The 18,563-nt window shown below is 40.0% G+C and overlaps 2 protein-coding genes across 2 annotated transcripts; both read right to left on the reverse strand.

The window, feature by feature from the left end:
• Positions 1-1,630: 1,630 nt before the first annotated feature.
• Positions 1,631-2,759, reverse strand: LOC146271070 (regulator of G-protein signaling 21-like). The gene is made up of 4 exons (XM_084707765.1): positions 2,733-2,759; positions 2,346-2,430; positions 2,006-2,172; positions 1,631-1,807 (listed from the first exon to the last, which is right to left on the reverse strand). The coding sequence occupies exons 1-4, from the start codon at positions 2,757-2,759 to the stop codon at positions 1,631-1,633; spliced, it is 456 nt and encodes a 151-aa protein (XP_084563891.1).
• A 3,170-nt stretch (positions 2,760-5,929) lies between these two features.
• rgs18 (regulator of G protein signaling 18) lies at positions 5,930-9,074 on the reverse strand. Its single transcript, XM_084707300.1, has 5 exons — positions 8,950-9,074; positions 8,044-8,157; positions 7,765-7,826; positions 6,989-7,155; positions 5,930-6,584 (listed from the first exon to the last, which is right to left on the reverse strand). The coding sequence occupies exons 1-5, from the start codon at positions 9,072-9,074 to the stop codon at positions 6,327-6,329; spliced, it is 726 nt and encodes a 241-aa protein (XP_084563426.1). The 3' UTR covers positions 5,930-6,326.
• Between the last annotated feature and the right edge of the window lie 9,489 nt (positions 9,075-18,563).

An 18,563-nucleotide genomic window follows, 5' to 3' on the forward strand; every position in this document is an offset into this window, starting at 1 on the left:
AATGCTACGGAACCAGGCAAGCATTCTCCTCCAGTATTATTGTTGAGTGGTTGCCAGCCACAGTTTCTTAACTTTGAATAAACTGTACATTAGCTTGTAACAATAATGTACTGTTGGAGTGATTGAGCAGTTCAAATATAATGTAGCTGAAGTACCATAAATCCCCCTTGTTCCCCCCCCCCCAACCTTCCCTATTGGTGATGAGACACTTAGCCATCTGTACGGTGTGACGCTCTACTCTTGTTGCTTAGACGCTGCTAACGTGAGTCACCAATCAACTTGGTTTCGCAAAGGTGTATGAGAGGCTAATTTGCATTGCTGATAAACAAGTACTAACAGTGTACACTTGAAAGATACAAATTGTGTAGATATATGGAAATAATGTTTTAATTCAGTGTCCCAAAAATGTCACACTCCACCAATTGGTGTTGTGGTTTACACAGCTCCACCCCCTGCCAACCCTGCTTCTGATTGTCATCTGACTATTCAACAAACAACAAAAACAGCTGAACAAAATGTCCAAGACAACCCAACTTCCACTTTCACTGTCTAAGTGGTAGTGGCGGTTTGAGCCCACAATATCATGAGATGAGACCAATCCTCTCGTATATCATAGTAACTTGCTTGGTGCATTCAGGCTCAGATTGCATCCCCATCTGAGTTGCGTAAGGCATGCACAATTGTATTTACTGTTGCAGGACCATGTTGGCTGATATATTTGTCTTTCTATTTTTATCGTGAAATGTATTATCTCGTGCAGCGTAGTCCAATTTTTGCTATGAAATGCAGATTTCACTTCATTCTTTCATTGTAATTCATGGTTAAGCATTGGGCAGAGGATAGAATAAGGAATAGTGGTGTTACACAAAAGTTGTGTAGGTCACCATTCCCTGTCAATGCCATTATTATGACTTGCAGAGACCAATACACACACAGTACAATGGAGTTACAGGAAACTGTACTGGGAGAAAGCACTATGCAGAATCCTACATCTCTGTCTTTTAAAGAGCTTTGCTTCCACCTAGTGCTGGAGAAATGGATAGTTAGTGGAGATAATTCTGCTTGGACCAAGAGAGAACTGCAGTAAGGGTCACAATATGTTTCACATCAATACAAAAGGCCCAACCCAAACTGACATCCCCTAAACTTCAGTCCAATGCATTGGTGTTATTATTTATTTATTAAAGAATCCCTTATTTGTATTTGGCATTAAATCATATAATTAATTACAGAGGTTGGCACTTTGAAAACCAAACAAACCATTTACTGTAACATTTTTTAATATACATTTTAAACGAGACACCAGATTATTCAGAATTTAAAATTGTGACAAATCCAAATGTTATAATATTTTTGAAACAATTGTCTTATGATCTGAGGGGACGGATATGCAAGTTCATAAATGCAGCATTGAAAACGGTCACATTGTTCCAGAAATCTAAAGGTTAAAGTACAGCACACATTTGAGTTAAACGCCTCTTCACCCATCATTGACTACTCAATTACTCATCGACAGTAGGCATGGCTACCTGTACTACTATTTTGAAGTGGAACAAATGATAAATGACTGATAAGACTGTGAGATAAAAAGATGAGAAACCACAGTTGGTGAGCCCATAGTTTGAGAGAGTCACCTTGAGTCTGCTCTCATCAGCAGTGCCTGGTAAAGGTCCGACTTGAGGAACCGTGGGTAGCAGTCCCTGGCCATCAGACTGTAGATCAGCTTCTGTGCTGTGTCGAAGGAGGACAGGCTGGGCTGGGAGATGTTTTTGGTTATGTTTTCTCTGGTCCCACAATCAATATTGATCTATGGACAAAAATACGAGACTAGTCATTCATTTAAAATAGCCATTATGTGCCGCACCTGTTTATTCTCTGACTGGACAGTTATGAATGTATGTTACGTCTGTTTTTTTTCTTTTAACAGAGACTATCAGTGTTGTAGTTGCTTTCAGATCATCAGGGTTCATGGCAGATTCCACGTGGTCTAATCGGATGACTCTACCTGTCTGGGGGCTTCCACTTGGACAAACTCTGAGTAGATCCTATTGGCAGAGGAGATCATCTCAGGGACTGACTTAATCTTTTTGTACTCCTCACAGGCCAGCCAAAACAAGATGTTCTCCTCACTGTACTCCGATTTGAGGAAATCACGGAAAGCTATTTGGCCAGCTGAAGACAGATGAGGACAACAATTATGGAATGACCGTGAACTCAAAACACTCACAAAAAACACTCTTCAGTCAGAGACGAGTGAAGGAATAGGGTTGTCAACAAATCAATGGTTTGGTAAATGATTCACGGATAAGATTAAGATTAAAAGGAGCTGTGTGTGTTCTCCTTACATTTACATTCCAGGAGTTTGTCTACAGACTCTCCCCAAGTCTCAGCCTCTTCAAGTGGATCCTTGGGAAAGCAACACAATCTACCCTTGAAAAGAGCATTGAGATCTTTCACTGAAGGCGTTATCAGAGCCTCTCACAACAATAAAACACATCTTTTGCATAAAAGATACTCCGATTTTTTTGTTGTTGTTGCTGCTGCCAACAGTATTAAACCATAAATTCACTAAATCAAGAAGTATAATTTCTATTATTTTACTGTCCACCCATTTCTTTATCCAATGTATTTAACTATACATCACTTGGACCAATTTCTTCAGCCTCGAATGAAATTCCAAGGCTTACATACTGACAAGGCTTACAAGGTTACACAGGTAAGGTGAAACTTACAGAAAGTGCAAACCTCCCTTTCCACATTGTTGCTGTGAGTAGTTGGCTGAAGAATTGTGTTGCTATAAGCCCTTGAATCAAATAGGAAGTAACTCACTTTATTGCCATCTCTGTGTCCTTTGTCTCAATAGAGAGATGGCTCCTGCCAGTGCTCAGCTGAGATTGAGATTGTTTTGTGATGAGGCAGTAAAGTGTTTGGACAAATCTAAACAAGACAACAAAACTCCTTGCACTGAATGGAACACATGGAAATAAGTATGCAAAGTAATGTCGGGAGAGGGCACCCTTGGTTCTTGTTCCGACCTCAGAGAGAGCTCAGCTGGTAGTCAAGGGATGCCCCCATTGACCTGCTTGTCATGTCCTCTCATTCAAATCTATCAACAGAAAAGGTCTCAGAATCGAATCCATGGTGTCCAGACTATGCAGTATCTAGAGAAATTCGATGCAGTCCAATGGAGTCTTCTTACAGTTTTGAACAACTGAACATCCTCTTGTTTTCCAGGAACTTCAGCGGAAACAACAATCACCTCTACACAAAAGACACACTATCAGAAATATCAGATCAACATGTTCTAACCCAAAATCTAACCAGCAGATAAAACTAGGCTAATATGAAGTAGTGGACAATAAAGCACAGATACAACCACAGTGAGATATCCTGACCATAACCAAATAGAACAAAAAGAAAAAAAATCCAAGCATCCTACCAATATGGCAGATTTGCTTATCCTTTGTAATGGGATACCGGCCGCAAAATGACATAAAAACAATGGTGAGTGTTGTGCATATCACACCCTCATTTATTCTTCTTCCAACATGTCAGTTGTGCTATCCTATAATTCGGAGCCTAATTCTTGATTGGCCTTGTGCGTTTTCATAGACGTCAGCGTGTGTTAATGCCTTAGTCACACTCTTGCGTAATGCTACATTAACGAACGTAAGACTTAGAAGTAGCATTGTGTGCGCTTGGAGAATGTAAACATTTCTTTAGTCAAATTTGATCAATAGATGCTTGAAAAACAATATATAATATTTTACAAAAAAGTGTTAAGGTACATAATATGTTTGACCTTCTGCATTCCTGCTGTGCTTTAGTTCAGTAACTGTTGTATCACTGGGCCCCTAGGTGTGTCCATTGATAGAATAGAATAGAAGTTTGAGGAGAAGTCAGAATAAAAACCTATGGGGAGCCTATTCCCTTGCAGCCAGGTGATGCTTTGTGGGATAGGGGTCCTGAGGGGAGGTCTGCAATGCAGTTAATAACCATTTAAACATAGCCATGTCAGTGCGGTGGATGGTGGGCTGTAGTGCATAAGGAGTCTTTGACCCCAGCAGGACATGATGCACACGCCAAACAAACCAAGAATGGAAATATGGCCAGGTGATGGAAAACACCACGGCCAGTATTGTTTGCATAAATGGGGACAAACCAAGACAGGGTATTTGTTTGTCAAAAGAGGTGCATGCATGGCTCAATGAACCCTTGCTTGAATGTGGATTACACTTGTTTACAGGAAACTCTACTGCTCTCTTCTGTTTGGGATGATCTGTACATTGTGTTAGATGAAATTTGCCTTCAGTGTTCAAACAGAGACTTACTTTAGACTTAATGTGGGAGAGAAAGAACTTCATAAAATGATTATTAATGTGATTTGTTGTGTATTGTTTACTTGACTTGACAGTAAGGATCCCCTTAATGGGAAAATTATATTTGACACTGAGAATATTATGCTATGCTATAATTGAATAAATGTGGCTCCATCAAACTCAGACTGATTGCATTTCCAAAGGCATGGATTTAAGGTTCTTATCTCGAGTTGGCTAAACAACACCAATCTTGCAGTTGTGTTTGCCGACAGAGCATCCAGAACGAGGGTTGTTGTTGTTCAGCCACCACAATCAGACAGACAGACAGACAGACAGACAGACATGCAAAGTGGGGATGACATCACTGAACATTTACAGAATGCTTTAGTTCTGAAAACAGCAACAGGATTTGAATGGGATCCATCTGGCTCTGTCTTTTTTGCACTCAGCAGTGTTAATCTTGGTAAGATGAGCATTTTCCCAATTTACCCACAAGGGGGTGGTCTGAGTCAGCTCCAAGTTCCCCACAGCACCTTCAACCTTGAAATGATCCAACCTTATACTTACCCGAGATTAAGACATTACATTTTTTTTAATATGACTAATCCTTTTGAGGAAGTGTTGAATCGGATTAGAAGTTTTTTCTCAGGTGGCTACTGTGGGTGTTCTAAGGTTTGGGAAAGGAACATGGATAAAAAGAAAACTAATTCTGCTTTGCGCTTATATCTCGGCTTTATTTTATTCTAACATTATTCCCAAAGAAAAAAAGAAGTTGGGACATGATTCTCATTTATATCAACGGTATGTCCTCGGGCTGTCCAAGTGCAGTGCTTCATTCTATCTATAAAGGTACTTCAATGCTTTGAACTAAAGGGGAAATGCTACCGGCTGTCAGCCAATGGTTTTTACTCTTGGTTGATGCAGATGTAAATAAACAAATACCTGTCATCCAAACTAGATATGATTTTGTGGTTGGATACTTTATCAACCTTGGGACAAAGCACAGAACCACCATCTGTGTTGAGTTTAGCTACTACCTTGGCTGTGCTATATTTGTGTTTCATCTTTCAGACCAGAGTAAGACATCCAGCATGATGAATTTGAATACCTTTGGCATGCTTACGTAATAGACTATGAGGTATTCCAGGCAGGTTTGCTACGATGACAGCATGGCTGGGCAGGGTAGGCTCCATTACTACATGGGGTACTAAAGTTCATGACGTTAGCTAGCCTAGGGTGTGAGGGTGTGTGAGTGTGTGATGTGTGTGCATGTGAAATATGTATGGGCTTTTTCCTCAGTGCATAAACATTTGAAAGGGCATGAAGAAGGTGATATCAATGACAGGCTGAAATCATGACATATTTGTGTTGGATAAGAGCTAGTTTGCATACCAATCAAACCCATGAATAATTCTGTCCTGGAGTAGTGCTTAGTTTATAAGGTTCATCAATATTTCAGGAATTCAGTAGGGGAGCTCTAAAGAGTCACTGCCATCATCCCTTGTAGGAAAATCTACAAAACATCAGCATCCTCCACAAGTCCTGTATGTCAAGTCAAAATGTGTTAGTCTTAATTTAAAACGCCAAGGGACAAGGGATAAATTGTTTACTTGAATATTCCACAGACAATTATGTACAATTTACAGTGTTGAGCATAACACAAACACCGTGGTAAGCAATAGCAGATATAAAACAGTGATAAAGGCGATTTTTTCATATTAGTATTCCACTGCAAGATGTGCATGCTATGCATCTGGATAAGGAGTACAATTTAATTGATAGCTGTGAAGTAAAACCTCCTCCTGAAGTCTCATTAAAGAAGTTACTATGTTGCGAGTCACCATAGCGACAGGCATTGCACTGCAATTGAAGTTAGGGGGCGGGGGTAGGGTATGGGGGTGGGGGTTGTTAGTGGACTAGGAGAGGGAGGGGTGAGTATGGGAGGTGGAGGGAGGGGGTGTTGGAGGTGGTGGAACAAGGAGAGGTCATGGCCGGCGGCTGGCGCCGTCACAACCAGACTGAGGAGTCTGCTGTGGCCTCCGCTCGGTCGGTGAACACACAGGATCGTGACCTCCTCCGGCACAGGGTGCCCCCTGGGGTCTTCCTCTTCGTGATGCGCAGATAGATGTCAGACACCAGGAACCTGGGGTAGCAGTCTTTCTTCATCAGACTGTACACTTTACTTTGCGCTGCTTCAAAGCAGCTCTTGGTGGGCTGGACAACATTCTTCTGAATGGCCACCCTTGTTGAGTGGTCAATGTTGATCTGAAACGATTACTTATTAGTACAGTCAACGGAAGGGATTTTGCTCTTCATTCTCTGTTGCATGTTGAGGATTTTTCTGTATGTGTGTTCGTTAGATGGTCATGTTCATTAAATATTAGAAAAAGCTGGCCAGGCATATTTTTCAGATTCATACACTCAGAACGTTCAAGGCCTCTTGCCTTCATGTAGCAACCCCTCAGACTGAAAGTGTGGGGGGGTTATTCTACAGGCTTCGAGGCAAAACCACAATAGTCTCTAAACATCATAAGATCACACACACACCCCCCCCCTCCCCGATATAGCATTACAACCACTGATTCAAAGAACCATATATGTGTCGAGACAGAAACCACAGGGTTCTCACTGTTGAACATTTGAACAGACTTCTGTACACAGTGCAGTACCTCTTTTGGGGCATCGGCAACAATAAAGACAGCATACATCTGCTTGGCTTTAGACAGGAGCTTGGTTTCCGACTCTGTAGTCTTGTAGTCCTCACAGGATAGCCAGAACTCGATGTTCTCCTCGCTGAACTCAGTCCTGAGGAAGTGAGAGAAGGTCTCCACTCCATCTGCACAGAAGGAGATGAAGGAGACAGACACAAACACTTCTTTATAGACCCCTTATTGTGTTCACTGGCCGAGCTCGAAAACGATTGTTCCTTAAACTCTGATCAAAATAGCATGGGTTTTTAATTCTGGAAACTACACACTTTGTGCATGAGTGGCAGTTACATGAAAGGCATTCATTTACTTCTGCTGAATTGCAGCCTTGCAGATCGGTTGAAAAATAATGTTTACATGAGACAAGTTAATTTGAAGCAAATTAAATGAATTATACATCGCAGACCGCTGAAGTAAATGAATAATTTATTTCCAACTGTGAGCCCAATGAGGTTGTCTCTTTTTTAAAGAACAACTATAGACTCAACTGACCTCAATGTTTTGGTGAAAACCAAAATCTGATGTGCTAATCGCTTAAAAAGTATTTACTGTCAACAATGCTGGTAAAATCTACTGTGTGACTGCAGACGCGAAAACATGTAGTGAAACTAGCCTGGTTCCTTCTAACCTTTCAATTCCCCATAGACTCTACGAGGCTTCCTGTTTGAGTTAAGCTTTGAACAAAATGGTTTGGACTGCAAATTATAACTAAATGGGAAATTGCGAGCTTTTCTAACCTGAATGTTTGAGCAGTTCTTCAAAGGAGTCACTCCATTTCAAAGCTGCCTCTGGTGAGATCCTGGAAGAAGTCGGAGATCCATTGTGAGCTAATGATACTTTAGACATGTAATTTCACCACAGGGCAGTAAAATATATGATATATTGTGGTCAACTGCTCGTAGACTCAATGTTGCCAGTTGGAGTTGGGATTAAGAGCACAAAATAGATCATATACTGTAACAGAAGTTAAGCCAGGGATATCTGCACATTAACTGTAAATATGATGGATGGTTTACTTGTTTGTTGCTGTGGCTGTCGTTTTTTCCACACCAACATTTTCATGGGAGCCTGACTTGGTCAGCAGCAGGCTGAGTCGACTCTTTCTGTCCTTCTCTTTTAGTTTGACGGCACTGGTCAAATGCACAGTGACACACAAGTTGACAAACACATTGCACATGCACAATACATAACAATCTAATAATGTAATACTCTGGCAGAATATCACATCCCAGAGGACTATGGGTTTGCTGTAGGATGTTATCAACTAATAACCCTCTTTCTTCACTCATACCACTGCCACCACATAAAGGTCAACACGGCTCAGAGTTTCCACTGAAAGCAGGCAGCAGTGACACTGCATGTGGTGGAGTTGGTGTGCATGGAGAACCCTTGAGAATGCTGCTTGCAAAAATGATGTCAGCCAACAAGCTGAGCATCATTCTGAACCACAATGCAAAGGCACAGAGACGGCACAAAGGCATGATGTGGCACACCTAAAGGCAGTCAGTTATGAATTTTTTGGGAATCCCACAGACATGTTGTCGCTTTACACCCCACCCTGACTAACTGTCTGGCCAAAGACTAGAGTTTCTGAGAAGTAAGAATAGAGAAGTACACAACACACTGCAAAAAGAGTCATTTAGTTGTTGAAATTATTTGATCTGTGAAGTGAGGACTTTAAAGATATAGCCCCTGAGGTAATTGTGTTTTTTTACCTTTCACAATAGTCTGTCAATTCACAGTATCAAACACATCAGAAAGCCCAATCATATCTCATGCAAATCTTTCACTGTTCTCGTGCTTAGTAACACAAATAAAGGAAGTGGTATTCTGTTCAAATGCGACAATATGCAGTGGGAAAAACCTTAACAATTCAAAAATGTTGAACTATATTCACAATAGATCTGAGTTAGAATTCCTACCTTGTATTCTTGTCTTTCATTCTCTGTGCTTGCAGGTCCTCTGGACCAAGCATTTTGAAATACTCTTCCTCCTTTGCAGCAAAAAAGTAGTTCAATTGAGGAAATAGAAAAACAAGTGTCTCCATTCTCTTCCCTCTAACTTAAGCAGACGTGAAACCAGGCCACCAAAAGCTCTCTGTGCATTTTTAACCCGTCAATTGAACCACATGCCTTATAAAGCCTGTTCACATATCGTATATTTCCTGTACCTGTCATTTGACTTCCTGACTTGGGGAAACCACTCACCCTTTACTGAACCTCACAAAAAAACCCACACACAGAATCTGGTAACTGTTGAAGTTCTTTACATATGTGTTTCCTAAAAAATCCTGCATATTTACTTTTACTGGACACCTTTTCACACAGCCTTCATTATTATATGCCTTGTACACTGTGTATGGATCATATGGACTATTACTCTTTAGAAAACAGTAATCAAACTGGATATCAAAAAACTGTATGAACCCTAGACCACAGAATACACCAAGCTTTACACTCACAGCACATTTAAAATATTCTTAGTGTTTTGTCAATTATGACAATTATTTATCGAAATATAAGTCTGTATAAAGGCTGGGTCTCTCTTTTTCCCGAGCATCAGTGTCTTAATGGGGACAGACAAACTCAGTGTGACTCAGTGGACTGCTACAGGGAATGGGTGCATTCATTCGGCAAGACAGAGACAAATGTGATGTCATTGACTAATGGATGGATAGAGGTAACAGAAAGAGGGGGAAGCTGAGAGAGACTGAGAGCGAGAGAAAGAAAGACAACACAGATGGTGCAAAGGTCCTTGTTCACATGTTCATATCACATGTCAACAAAAAGTGAATGTGAATCGACAGTATATCTGAATAACTAATAAAGTAAAATACCTCCCTACACATGCCACCCACATCAACTAACAATGTTGTCTTGCAGTTAGGCTACTGAAGATGTGGAAGATGTTTTCGTGGAGAAAGCATAAGGGGTTTGGACTTTGGCAATTAGTTGCACACACCTATGAGGACTATGGGATTCACTTGTTTTGGTCCGTATTTTGGACTGTGTAAAACGCTGTAAAAAAATAAAAGAGTCCATCAGTCAAGGTGTTGCTGACACGTTTAGCATTCACAGAGTAACTGCTGGATCAATATGGCTGCAGACGCAAGATGATGCCCCAGTCGTTCCCAAATAATTCGTTTTGATTCATTTGATTCCATTCATTTAAAATAATATTCAGAGAACCGTAGCGCTTAATTATTTCATCGCCTGTCACAGTATTTCATCCCTGAAACAAAGAAGCCACACATCATTAGCGGGGGACACTTTGAGGAAATGGAGACAGAGGACTGTCTGTGCTGGGGGGTGGGTGTGGTGCTTTCTGAACGACTTCAAAGGCTAAAATGTAATTGGCTAAGGGTTCATCTCTGTCAATTAAAATGTCGGCAAAGCCAAAAGTCAGTTGGCCCACCTTCTGTTAAACGTGCCCATCACATTGCCTTGTCAAAAACTATTGTGAATTCACAGACCATTTGCGTCGATGAAGAATTGGTGTTAAAACAGAAGTACTGATTGAGGTTACGCTGACCAGATAAATGTTACAGCATCTAGAACTGTGTTTATAATGCTGGCAATATATTGTTAGCACGATGTCAGTGAGGCCTGACATTGTGCAAACAAATGCAATGGACAAAAGCAATGGACAGAGTTAAAACTGGAAAGTGCTGACAACCCAGACCAGGGTGGGGGGGGGGGCTGCTTCCTGTTTCAGAAACTTGTGCAAAGATATCTACAGTACATGTTGTCACATTACCTATCTCATTGTGTACCCGCAAATACTTAAGTTGCTCTCTTAATAGTTTGACCTCAGTGCTGTCTGAGCAGACCAGTAGTCTCCTATACCAGGACCATACCAGAGTTCTTTAATCAAGCCAACACTGGGGTTCTGACTGGTGCTTTAGGTGAGGATCTCATCTGCACCAGATCTTTGTGTATGCGTTACAGTGTCAAAGAACAACATGGCTAAATAAAACCCCTTTCATCATTGGCTGTCATCCAGGACTGCCGTACAGTATGTGATTATGAGTATGAGATTTGGAGTGTGGGTGTCAGACCCTCTCCTGTCAGGGGCCCCTTGTCAGAAACACAACACAGCCTTTTATCTTTACACAAAAGAGGCATGACATCACAACTATGGTTAGACCTCCTGCTGGCATGGCCCTTCACGTTCCTTTTCATCACTGGGCATGTTTCGTCTTCCATCTCCCCAAGTAAACACACTGTCTCACACCAGCCTGGAAATCTCAACAATGACTTTGATGAAACATTGCCACCGTGGCAGAAATCTGTGACTGAATAAAAATTCTAATCTGTAGGTTACATTTGTTATCATAAACTCTCCACATCGTCTTCACACAATATGAATAATGGAGTAGTCAAGGAACAGTCTGGATGTTGCCTGAGAAACCGCTACACAACACTAGGTTCTTGAGAGGTGGAAAACATGTCACTTTGCATGTAATTGTTTCATTTCCCAAAGATAAAGCAAATATATTGTAACTGTTATGAAGTGAAGCTGGCTCAGCTGAACACTTGCTCATGTCTGGGATCTCCCTCAGCAGGCTTTACCAGAAATCTGAGGGCTTCCTGGAAGTAAATGCTCAACCCTCAGATGTCTGACTTCTGTCTGATGACACCTGCATGTTCAACAACAGCTGAGCTAACCTTCGTAATTTTTATTTTGGCACCCTTGCTGAGAATTACTTCTAAACAAGGAGTAGCCAAACTAAAGATTGACAACATTTGTCAAAGAGTGTGCGTTTCAAAGTAGGTTCGTTTGCAAAACAAGCTATGTTTAAATAGAAGCCAGAGGTGTGAACCTGAGCAAAGACATAGTGCATAGAAAGAAAAAGTTTTTCATGTGGTGATGTGACAATTTGCTGTGAAAAAGGAAATGAAATGACGTTTGACAGAATCCATCAGGTCGAGTCTTTTTCTAAATCAAGTCATTTACCATAAGCGGTATGTTTCCCCTTGTGGGTGTTACATTAGACATACAGTACAGTGTGAACACAAAGGCTCGATACTGCCTCCCAATGTTGTGTGGTGTAATCATTAATTTCATCCTCCAATCAAAAATATATGTACATCTAGACAATAAAGGCAGTTCAAGACATGTGGCTTGAATGACCAAAGAATAACAGTAAGCCAATTCAAGATTTCCCTTCTTGTCATCCACACTCTACACAGTATATCTAATTAATCAACATTTGATACAAATTGGCAGAAATCGAACAGGATACTGCATAGTCTAATGCATTGGCAGTGCTGATAACAGTCATTCTGAAAAAGATAGGATACTGTTACAGAGCACTGTGCCAGTGCACTGTACTTTAGAAGTCTAGGAAGAGGAGGCTCACTAAGGCCTACTGTCCATTAACAAATCTGATGACACTATTACCTGGCAAACCTTTATCTATCACATTTAAGTCTTGTAGAGTTACAGACTGATCCATTCCCAATCTTTTTTCCCTTTTCTCCTCTGTCTTTAATCACAAACATAAAAGGGTTTCATTTGGTTTCTTCTTAGCTGTGGGACGCAAGCTATGATAAATCAGCCGAGAGAGACGTAAGTTGAGGTGACTGTGCCAAAAGGAACCCGGAGAGCAGGGTGTTTGGTAGCATTGTACTGTCTCTTTGTGCAGACACTCTGAGTGATGCAACAGCAAAGAGGCTTGGACAGAGTTCTTTATCATAGGTCTATGAAAGTTCCAGACTCTCTCCAGTAATCAGGTCCACTTGCCAATAGTGATGGATTCCACTCCCCCCCAACTGTCCTGCAATGGACAACACACACATACTAATCAGGATTTACATGCCAAGTCCTCTTGATCAATAAACATTTACTCCCGAGCAGAAATGTACCTCCCTAACCGAATAAAACAGTCCAGCAAATTTCTACTTCTGAACTGGTGCAAGAAATGTAAGTGTGTTTAAAAATAACAATTACATATTTACAATCAGACCAATTGGTCCGGAATTCAAAAATTAAAATCATCATGACAGAATCTCTTTAGATTGATGAAGCAGTACATACTGCTTCACACGTTTAAGTAGGAGTACATGTATGAAGCCATGTTCATCCTCCTGTTTACTGTCTCAGCAAGAGAGAAGATAACAGACACACGCATCATAACTGAGTGCTGTATAAAATGGTAGTCTGAACTAATTATTTGCTGACAAAATAGCTGTTCTGAAATTACTGACATTGAGCAATGTTTGAAATGTTCCTGCGGTTTAATTCAAGAAATATTTATTTCTCCCATGATTCAAGTTGCTAACAAACGGTTGACTTTGTTGGGAATTGACAAGGAGACAACATGAAAACAATATAATTTCACTCAAGTGTCAGCACAACGCACTTAGCCAAGGACCACTTCAAGCAACTCCCTGAGAGACAGAATCTGTCCTATAAAGCTGGCGGGGTCGTCTCTGAGAAGTGTATCAAATCGTTATAGTGACAGTGTGGGGTCTCGCTCCAGCTGCATCTGAAAAGGACCGGCGGAGGTGACGGCACCATTACAGTGAATCCGTCAGATGATGTACAGAGCGGTTTCATCTGAATGATTCCTGTCTGACTCCATCACCTCTCAGCATCTGACAGGAGGACTTTACGCCAAAGTCAATGAGTAACACGTTGCTGTGTTTTCTCTGTGAACACAAATACGTGTTATTTATCTTTTAATGGTATTATATGCTTTGAATTATTTGATCATCAATGAAAAGCTCATACCAAGTATATTGCTTGATAATTAATGATCAGTACACAATCTTCCCTTCATCAGTTTTTTAATTACCTTTTTGTGTTGATTGTATTAATTCCCATTGACAATTATTCGTCCTTCAATCAGAAAAAATAAACTGGGGATTTCATATCTTGGTTTTCTTAATGTAATTGTTTCCCAAGTGAGGTGTTGTAAGGAATTTAAAGCGTGCAGCATTACTGTGTCCATGGAGGAAGCTGAAGAACAATCAGGTCTGTACGAGTGGGAGCATATGCTAATGTTGCTAATGGGAATTAGATATTAACAATAGATGTTCCCAAGATATAAAGGTGGGAGGTACTGTAGGATAATTGAACAGTGTAATATCCGGTTGTACAGGAGTCTCCCTATAGAAATATTAGGTTTATTCTCACATGAAACTGCCCTTAGTTCAAGATGAAGAGTTCAAATTGAACATTGACACAATCCCATCACATATCCACTTACATCTTACCAAGATCTGCCTATCGTTCATTTCCATCTCAGTCTTTTTTCTCTATTCTGCTCTTTCCGTTGAGATTTCAATGAGGGATGGAGAAAGAAGTTGTATTCCATCCTACTCTCGTCTCCTTTTCAGTCTTCCTCTCGCTCTCAAACCACCAGGTTATCAGTAGAGATTATTTTTCGCAGTGTGTGTGAGCGGCAAAGCCTAATTAGAGTGAACTGTTTGCTGGATGGCCTTTGAAACACATTCCAGTGATTATCTGTGTATTATAAGTAGACTGTTATCTTTGAAATCCGCCTGCCCAGAAGCAGACACATAATAGAAACACAATTAATATGCAGAGAAACCAGGTCACACCAGAGAACCATCCATCGGTCAGTGCGATTTTAGGCCAGAATTACATTCTTATATTTCTGCCGTTGCTACTGTAATTAGTACAACACTTACAGTATTCAAACCCATGACATATGGGTTCCCACACTAACATGATGCTGTTGGGTCTTGCTTAATTAAAAACAAGAAAAGAGGAACACATTATGTCACATGAAGTTGGAAGGGGAGAGCCTGGCATTTGGTTTTGTCTGTCTGTGCTGCTATCATAAAATGATTCCAAATTGTGTAATCAATCAATGATGTTGTGAGTTGTGGTACTACTTCCAGAAACGTACAAGAGGATTAACAAGGTTTGTTTTCTACTTTTGTGTCAGCTTATCTTCCAGTGTCTTTCATTGCTTCCCCTTTCACAGCAAATGCTTTTAATATGAACTGGTCTAGCATGGCATACATTCTTATTTGCTTTTATTGATTAAACTAATGCTCTAGTTTACGTGCATTATTCATCTGGGTCTCATTAAAGCACATTCACTGATTAAAGAAGCAACTTAATTTACCTTGTCTAGCTTCATCATTAGAACGACCAACACATCAAGGAATTCACAGCAGAGCGTAACAAGCTTAATGACTCCAAAGAAAACACCTAAACATAATTTGCATTCATCTCTTCCTTTTCCTGGTTTCTTATACTTATTAATAAACATTGATTGTTGTGCTGGTTGACATGTAAGCATTGGGGTTTTAGATTTAAGTAAATGTGTGCAGTGCCCGTGGATATTCCAGACATAGCAGTACTGTGGCTGGTTCTCGAGATAATTGAGATACACACACAGACAGACACAGATTCCTGTAGTTAGACATACAGTACATGCAAAGGTAAATTATTGAAGGCCAACTGAAAGTATATGAAAAATAAAGACTATATTCTAGTTTGTTATGGAATCCTTGTTAGTAAGCAAATGGGCTTCAGGAAGAGAGAAACATACTTGATGTCAATTGTGCTCGGTTCTTCTGAGGAGAGAGAACACTTTCAGTCTACTGACAAGTAAATGAGTCCTAAAGTGAGTCATCATGTCATAATCCCAGAAGTGATTAATTCAATGTGTACACAATCTCTGTTAGGTGCTACAGACCATGTGTTAATAGCATTGCTGCATCATCTTTAAGAAACACATCTCAATGCAAGAATCAACTGATCAATTGACCGAGACATCCTTTCCGTTCCGGCAATGTATTTTTAACATAACCACCTGCTCTACTGTCAAGCGTCATCTCACATTCCCTTTAAGAGCAAGCGCGCCTGTTCCATGGCCGATTGCTATTATAACGGCAGATTTGCCAGGCGCACGCCAGGAGCGGTTCTCAATCGAGGAGACCGACGTTCTCGTCAAGGCAGTAAAAGATAGAGAAGTGACATTGTACGGGAAAGGCAGAGCAAGTTGCCCACTAATGCTGCTCATTCAAATTCTTAGTCTTATTTTTATATATATTTTATTTTTTTAATTGCTATATTTTTTAATTGTTTAGTTCTTAGAATTAATTTAACCATTGTACTGTTTTACTTAATTTAAGACCCGTATATGTTTGTTGTTTGCACCTTCCTGCCACAGTAAATTCTATGTTTGTGTAACATACATGGCGAATAAACCAAATTCTGATTGGGATGGGAGAAGAAAGCCACCCAAATTAGCTTCGGTTATACAGACGTGGGAGGAAATTGCCACAATTGTTACAAATCAAGTTTACACACATAGAGATTTCTCATGAAAATCTTTTTAATCATTGACTTGAAAGAAATGTAACACAGCCATACAATAAATCAAAACAATGTAGTAGCTTTGCAGGAAGACCCTGGCCGCACCAGCAGTGCGCACGGGCCAAGCATGCGGCCTTAAAATAGCATCTGAATAACGCGCCACTGACTTTATACTACGTTTTTCCTGGTCTGTGGCGGGATTGTTTTTCTGAAACTGCAAAATAGCACCAGGGAACGTTTGCGCCGGAACACGCCTCCTTTTTACACTGAACCGCCCCCGGGAGCGCAAGGTCATTCCCTAATTTACCGACGTGCGTCTGTGGAGGGAAATGTCCGCTTTGCGTCGAGTGCAAACTAGGAATGATACTTGAGTCGTTGACACAGTCAATTGCGCTGGGTGGAAGATAGGGCCCTATAACTTTAAGCCCTATTACATGCACACTATACCTTTAAGCCACTCTGGGCATCTCACAAGCCAACTTGTGTTTTGCTTCACAAATCCTCCTGTGATCACACAGAATTTCAGTTTGTTGCATAGATACCTGTATTGTCATTGTGCATGCAACGACAATTGTCAAACAACATCACTTCTTCACACTGCATCGTTACACAAAGAATACTTAATGTTGACACAGGTCAAGTAGCTTTTTAACACAAGCACCCATAATTCAGTCCCAAACTGTTATTTAATAATATTAATCAGTATTACTAGTGAATCCAATGCTTTGCATATGTGTCAATTGATTACATGAATGAATGAATTAATACGTTACCAGGAATCAACACATGCGACAATGAGCTCAATGATGCAGTATTGTGTTTAATTGCAGTCTAGGGCATCTGAGGGCTCAGACTGACATTAAATGAGCAGTATTTTTACTTTCCACGTTTTCATGGCAATTGTATTTGTATATGTGTTGTTGTGCACACATTCAAATAGATTTTGACACATTGTAATCTAGCCATGTCTTATTAGTTTTGGCAAAACTGTATATGGGTATTGGGTAAAGTCAGAAGTAAAAATTAGAGAAGGTTTGTGAATTATTTTGTCAAACCCGTTATGCAAAACGTTAAACTTAAAAACATCTTTGCAAGTCATCCTCCCATACCTTGAAACTTTGCACTTTGGAGCTGTGTCAACAAGGCATCTTCTCCTGGTGCTTGGGGTGGTGTTTTGCCCTAATTAACCCACTTAGATTGCATCGCAGGCCAAGATTAAACGATACCTTTCTTTCCCTGCCAACTGTCAGCCTCATTTGTCTTCAGGACATAGTTGTGTTTCTGTTTTAATTCAAGGGTAAAAAAAAACAACACTTTGGGTGGTTTTCCAACAATACCACTCAGAAAATAATGAAAAGAAAACTGGAAGAAAAACACAGAAACCATAGGCTTATATCAGGAACATTATTGTGGTGCAACTCTCCTGAAATCTTATTTTAACTCTTGCCCAAGATTTGAGAATGCTGTATCTCAAGACAGAAACATTAAAGGATGTATCCTTCTGTTTTAGTTATTAGGAAGGGTTTTGCATGAGAAATTACTCTTCCTACTAACGTCCTTGGCTTCCACAAGGATAAATACAAGTTTGATATGTAAGAAGGTAAATATACCTGTATACAGCATTATTGAAGTCAAAGAGACATTTTTGGTATTCAGGTGAGCCATGGAGGAGTCACAACATTAATTTAATGACCTTGGCTTAAACTCACCAAGTGATTGCAGTGATACCACTTCTGACACCCTTTCATTACTGAATGCAATTAGTGGATTGTAAAAGCTTTAACTTCTTTATTCAGCCTTGAGCATTTTTCTCGGTCAATTTAAACTTTAGTTGCACAAAAATGTTCAGGGAATTAGTTTTTGGCCTATTACATTTATTAATATTGTGTTGTTTATTTCAACGATTCCCACAATGTTAAAGTAAATTCACAGGGATAGAAGTGATAATAGTAATAAGTATAGTGTTGTTAAAATGTTGAAAGAAGAGTTGATCTCTAAAAGCTTGATGTTTAAGATATGTGTAGCCCGTAGTTACTGGCTAGTAACCAGATGGGTAAAACTTACGTACCAATATATTAATAAATATACTGCATGTGTTTTAGATCTAAAATAATCTAAAACGCAGATTATTTTTCTTTTATTCTATACTCTACATTGGACTGTATTGGTTACAATATGTATACATCAACTCTAATCATTAGAATCCATCCAACTTAATTATCATTGTAATTATTTA

This window comes from Hypomesus nipponensis, chromosome 10 (assembly GCF_054491055.1).
Source record: "Hypomesus nipponensis isolate SF chromosome 10, ASM5449105v1, whole genome shotgun sequence".
NCBI classification, from domain to species: domain Eukaryota; kingdom Metazoa; phylum Chordata; class Actinopteri; order Osmeriformes; family Osmeridae; genus Hypomesus; species Hypomesus nipponensis.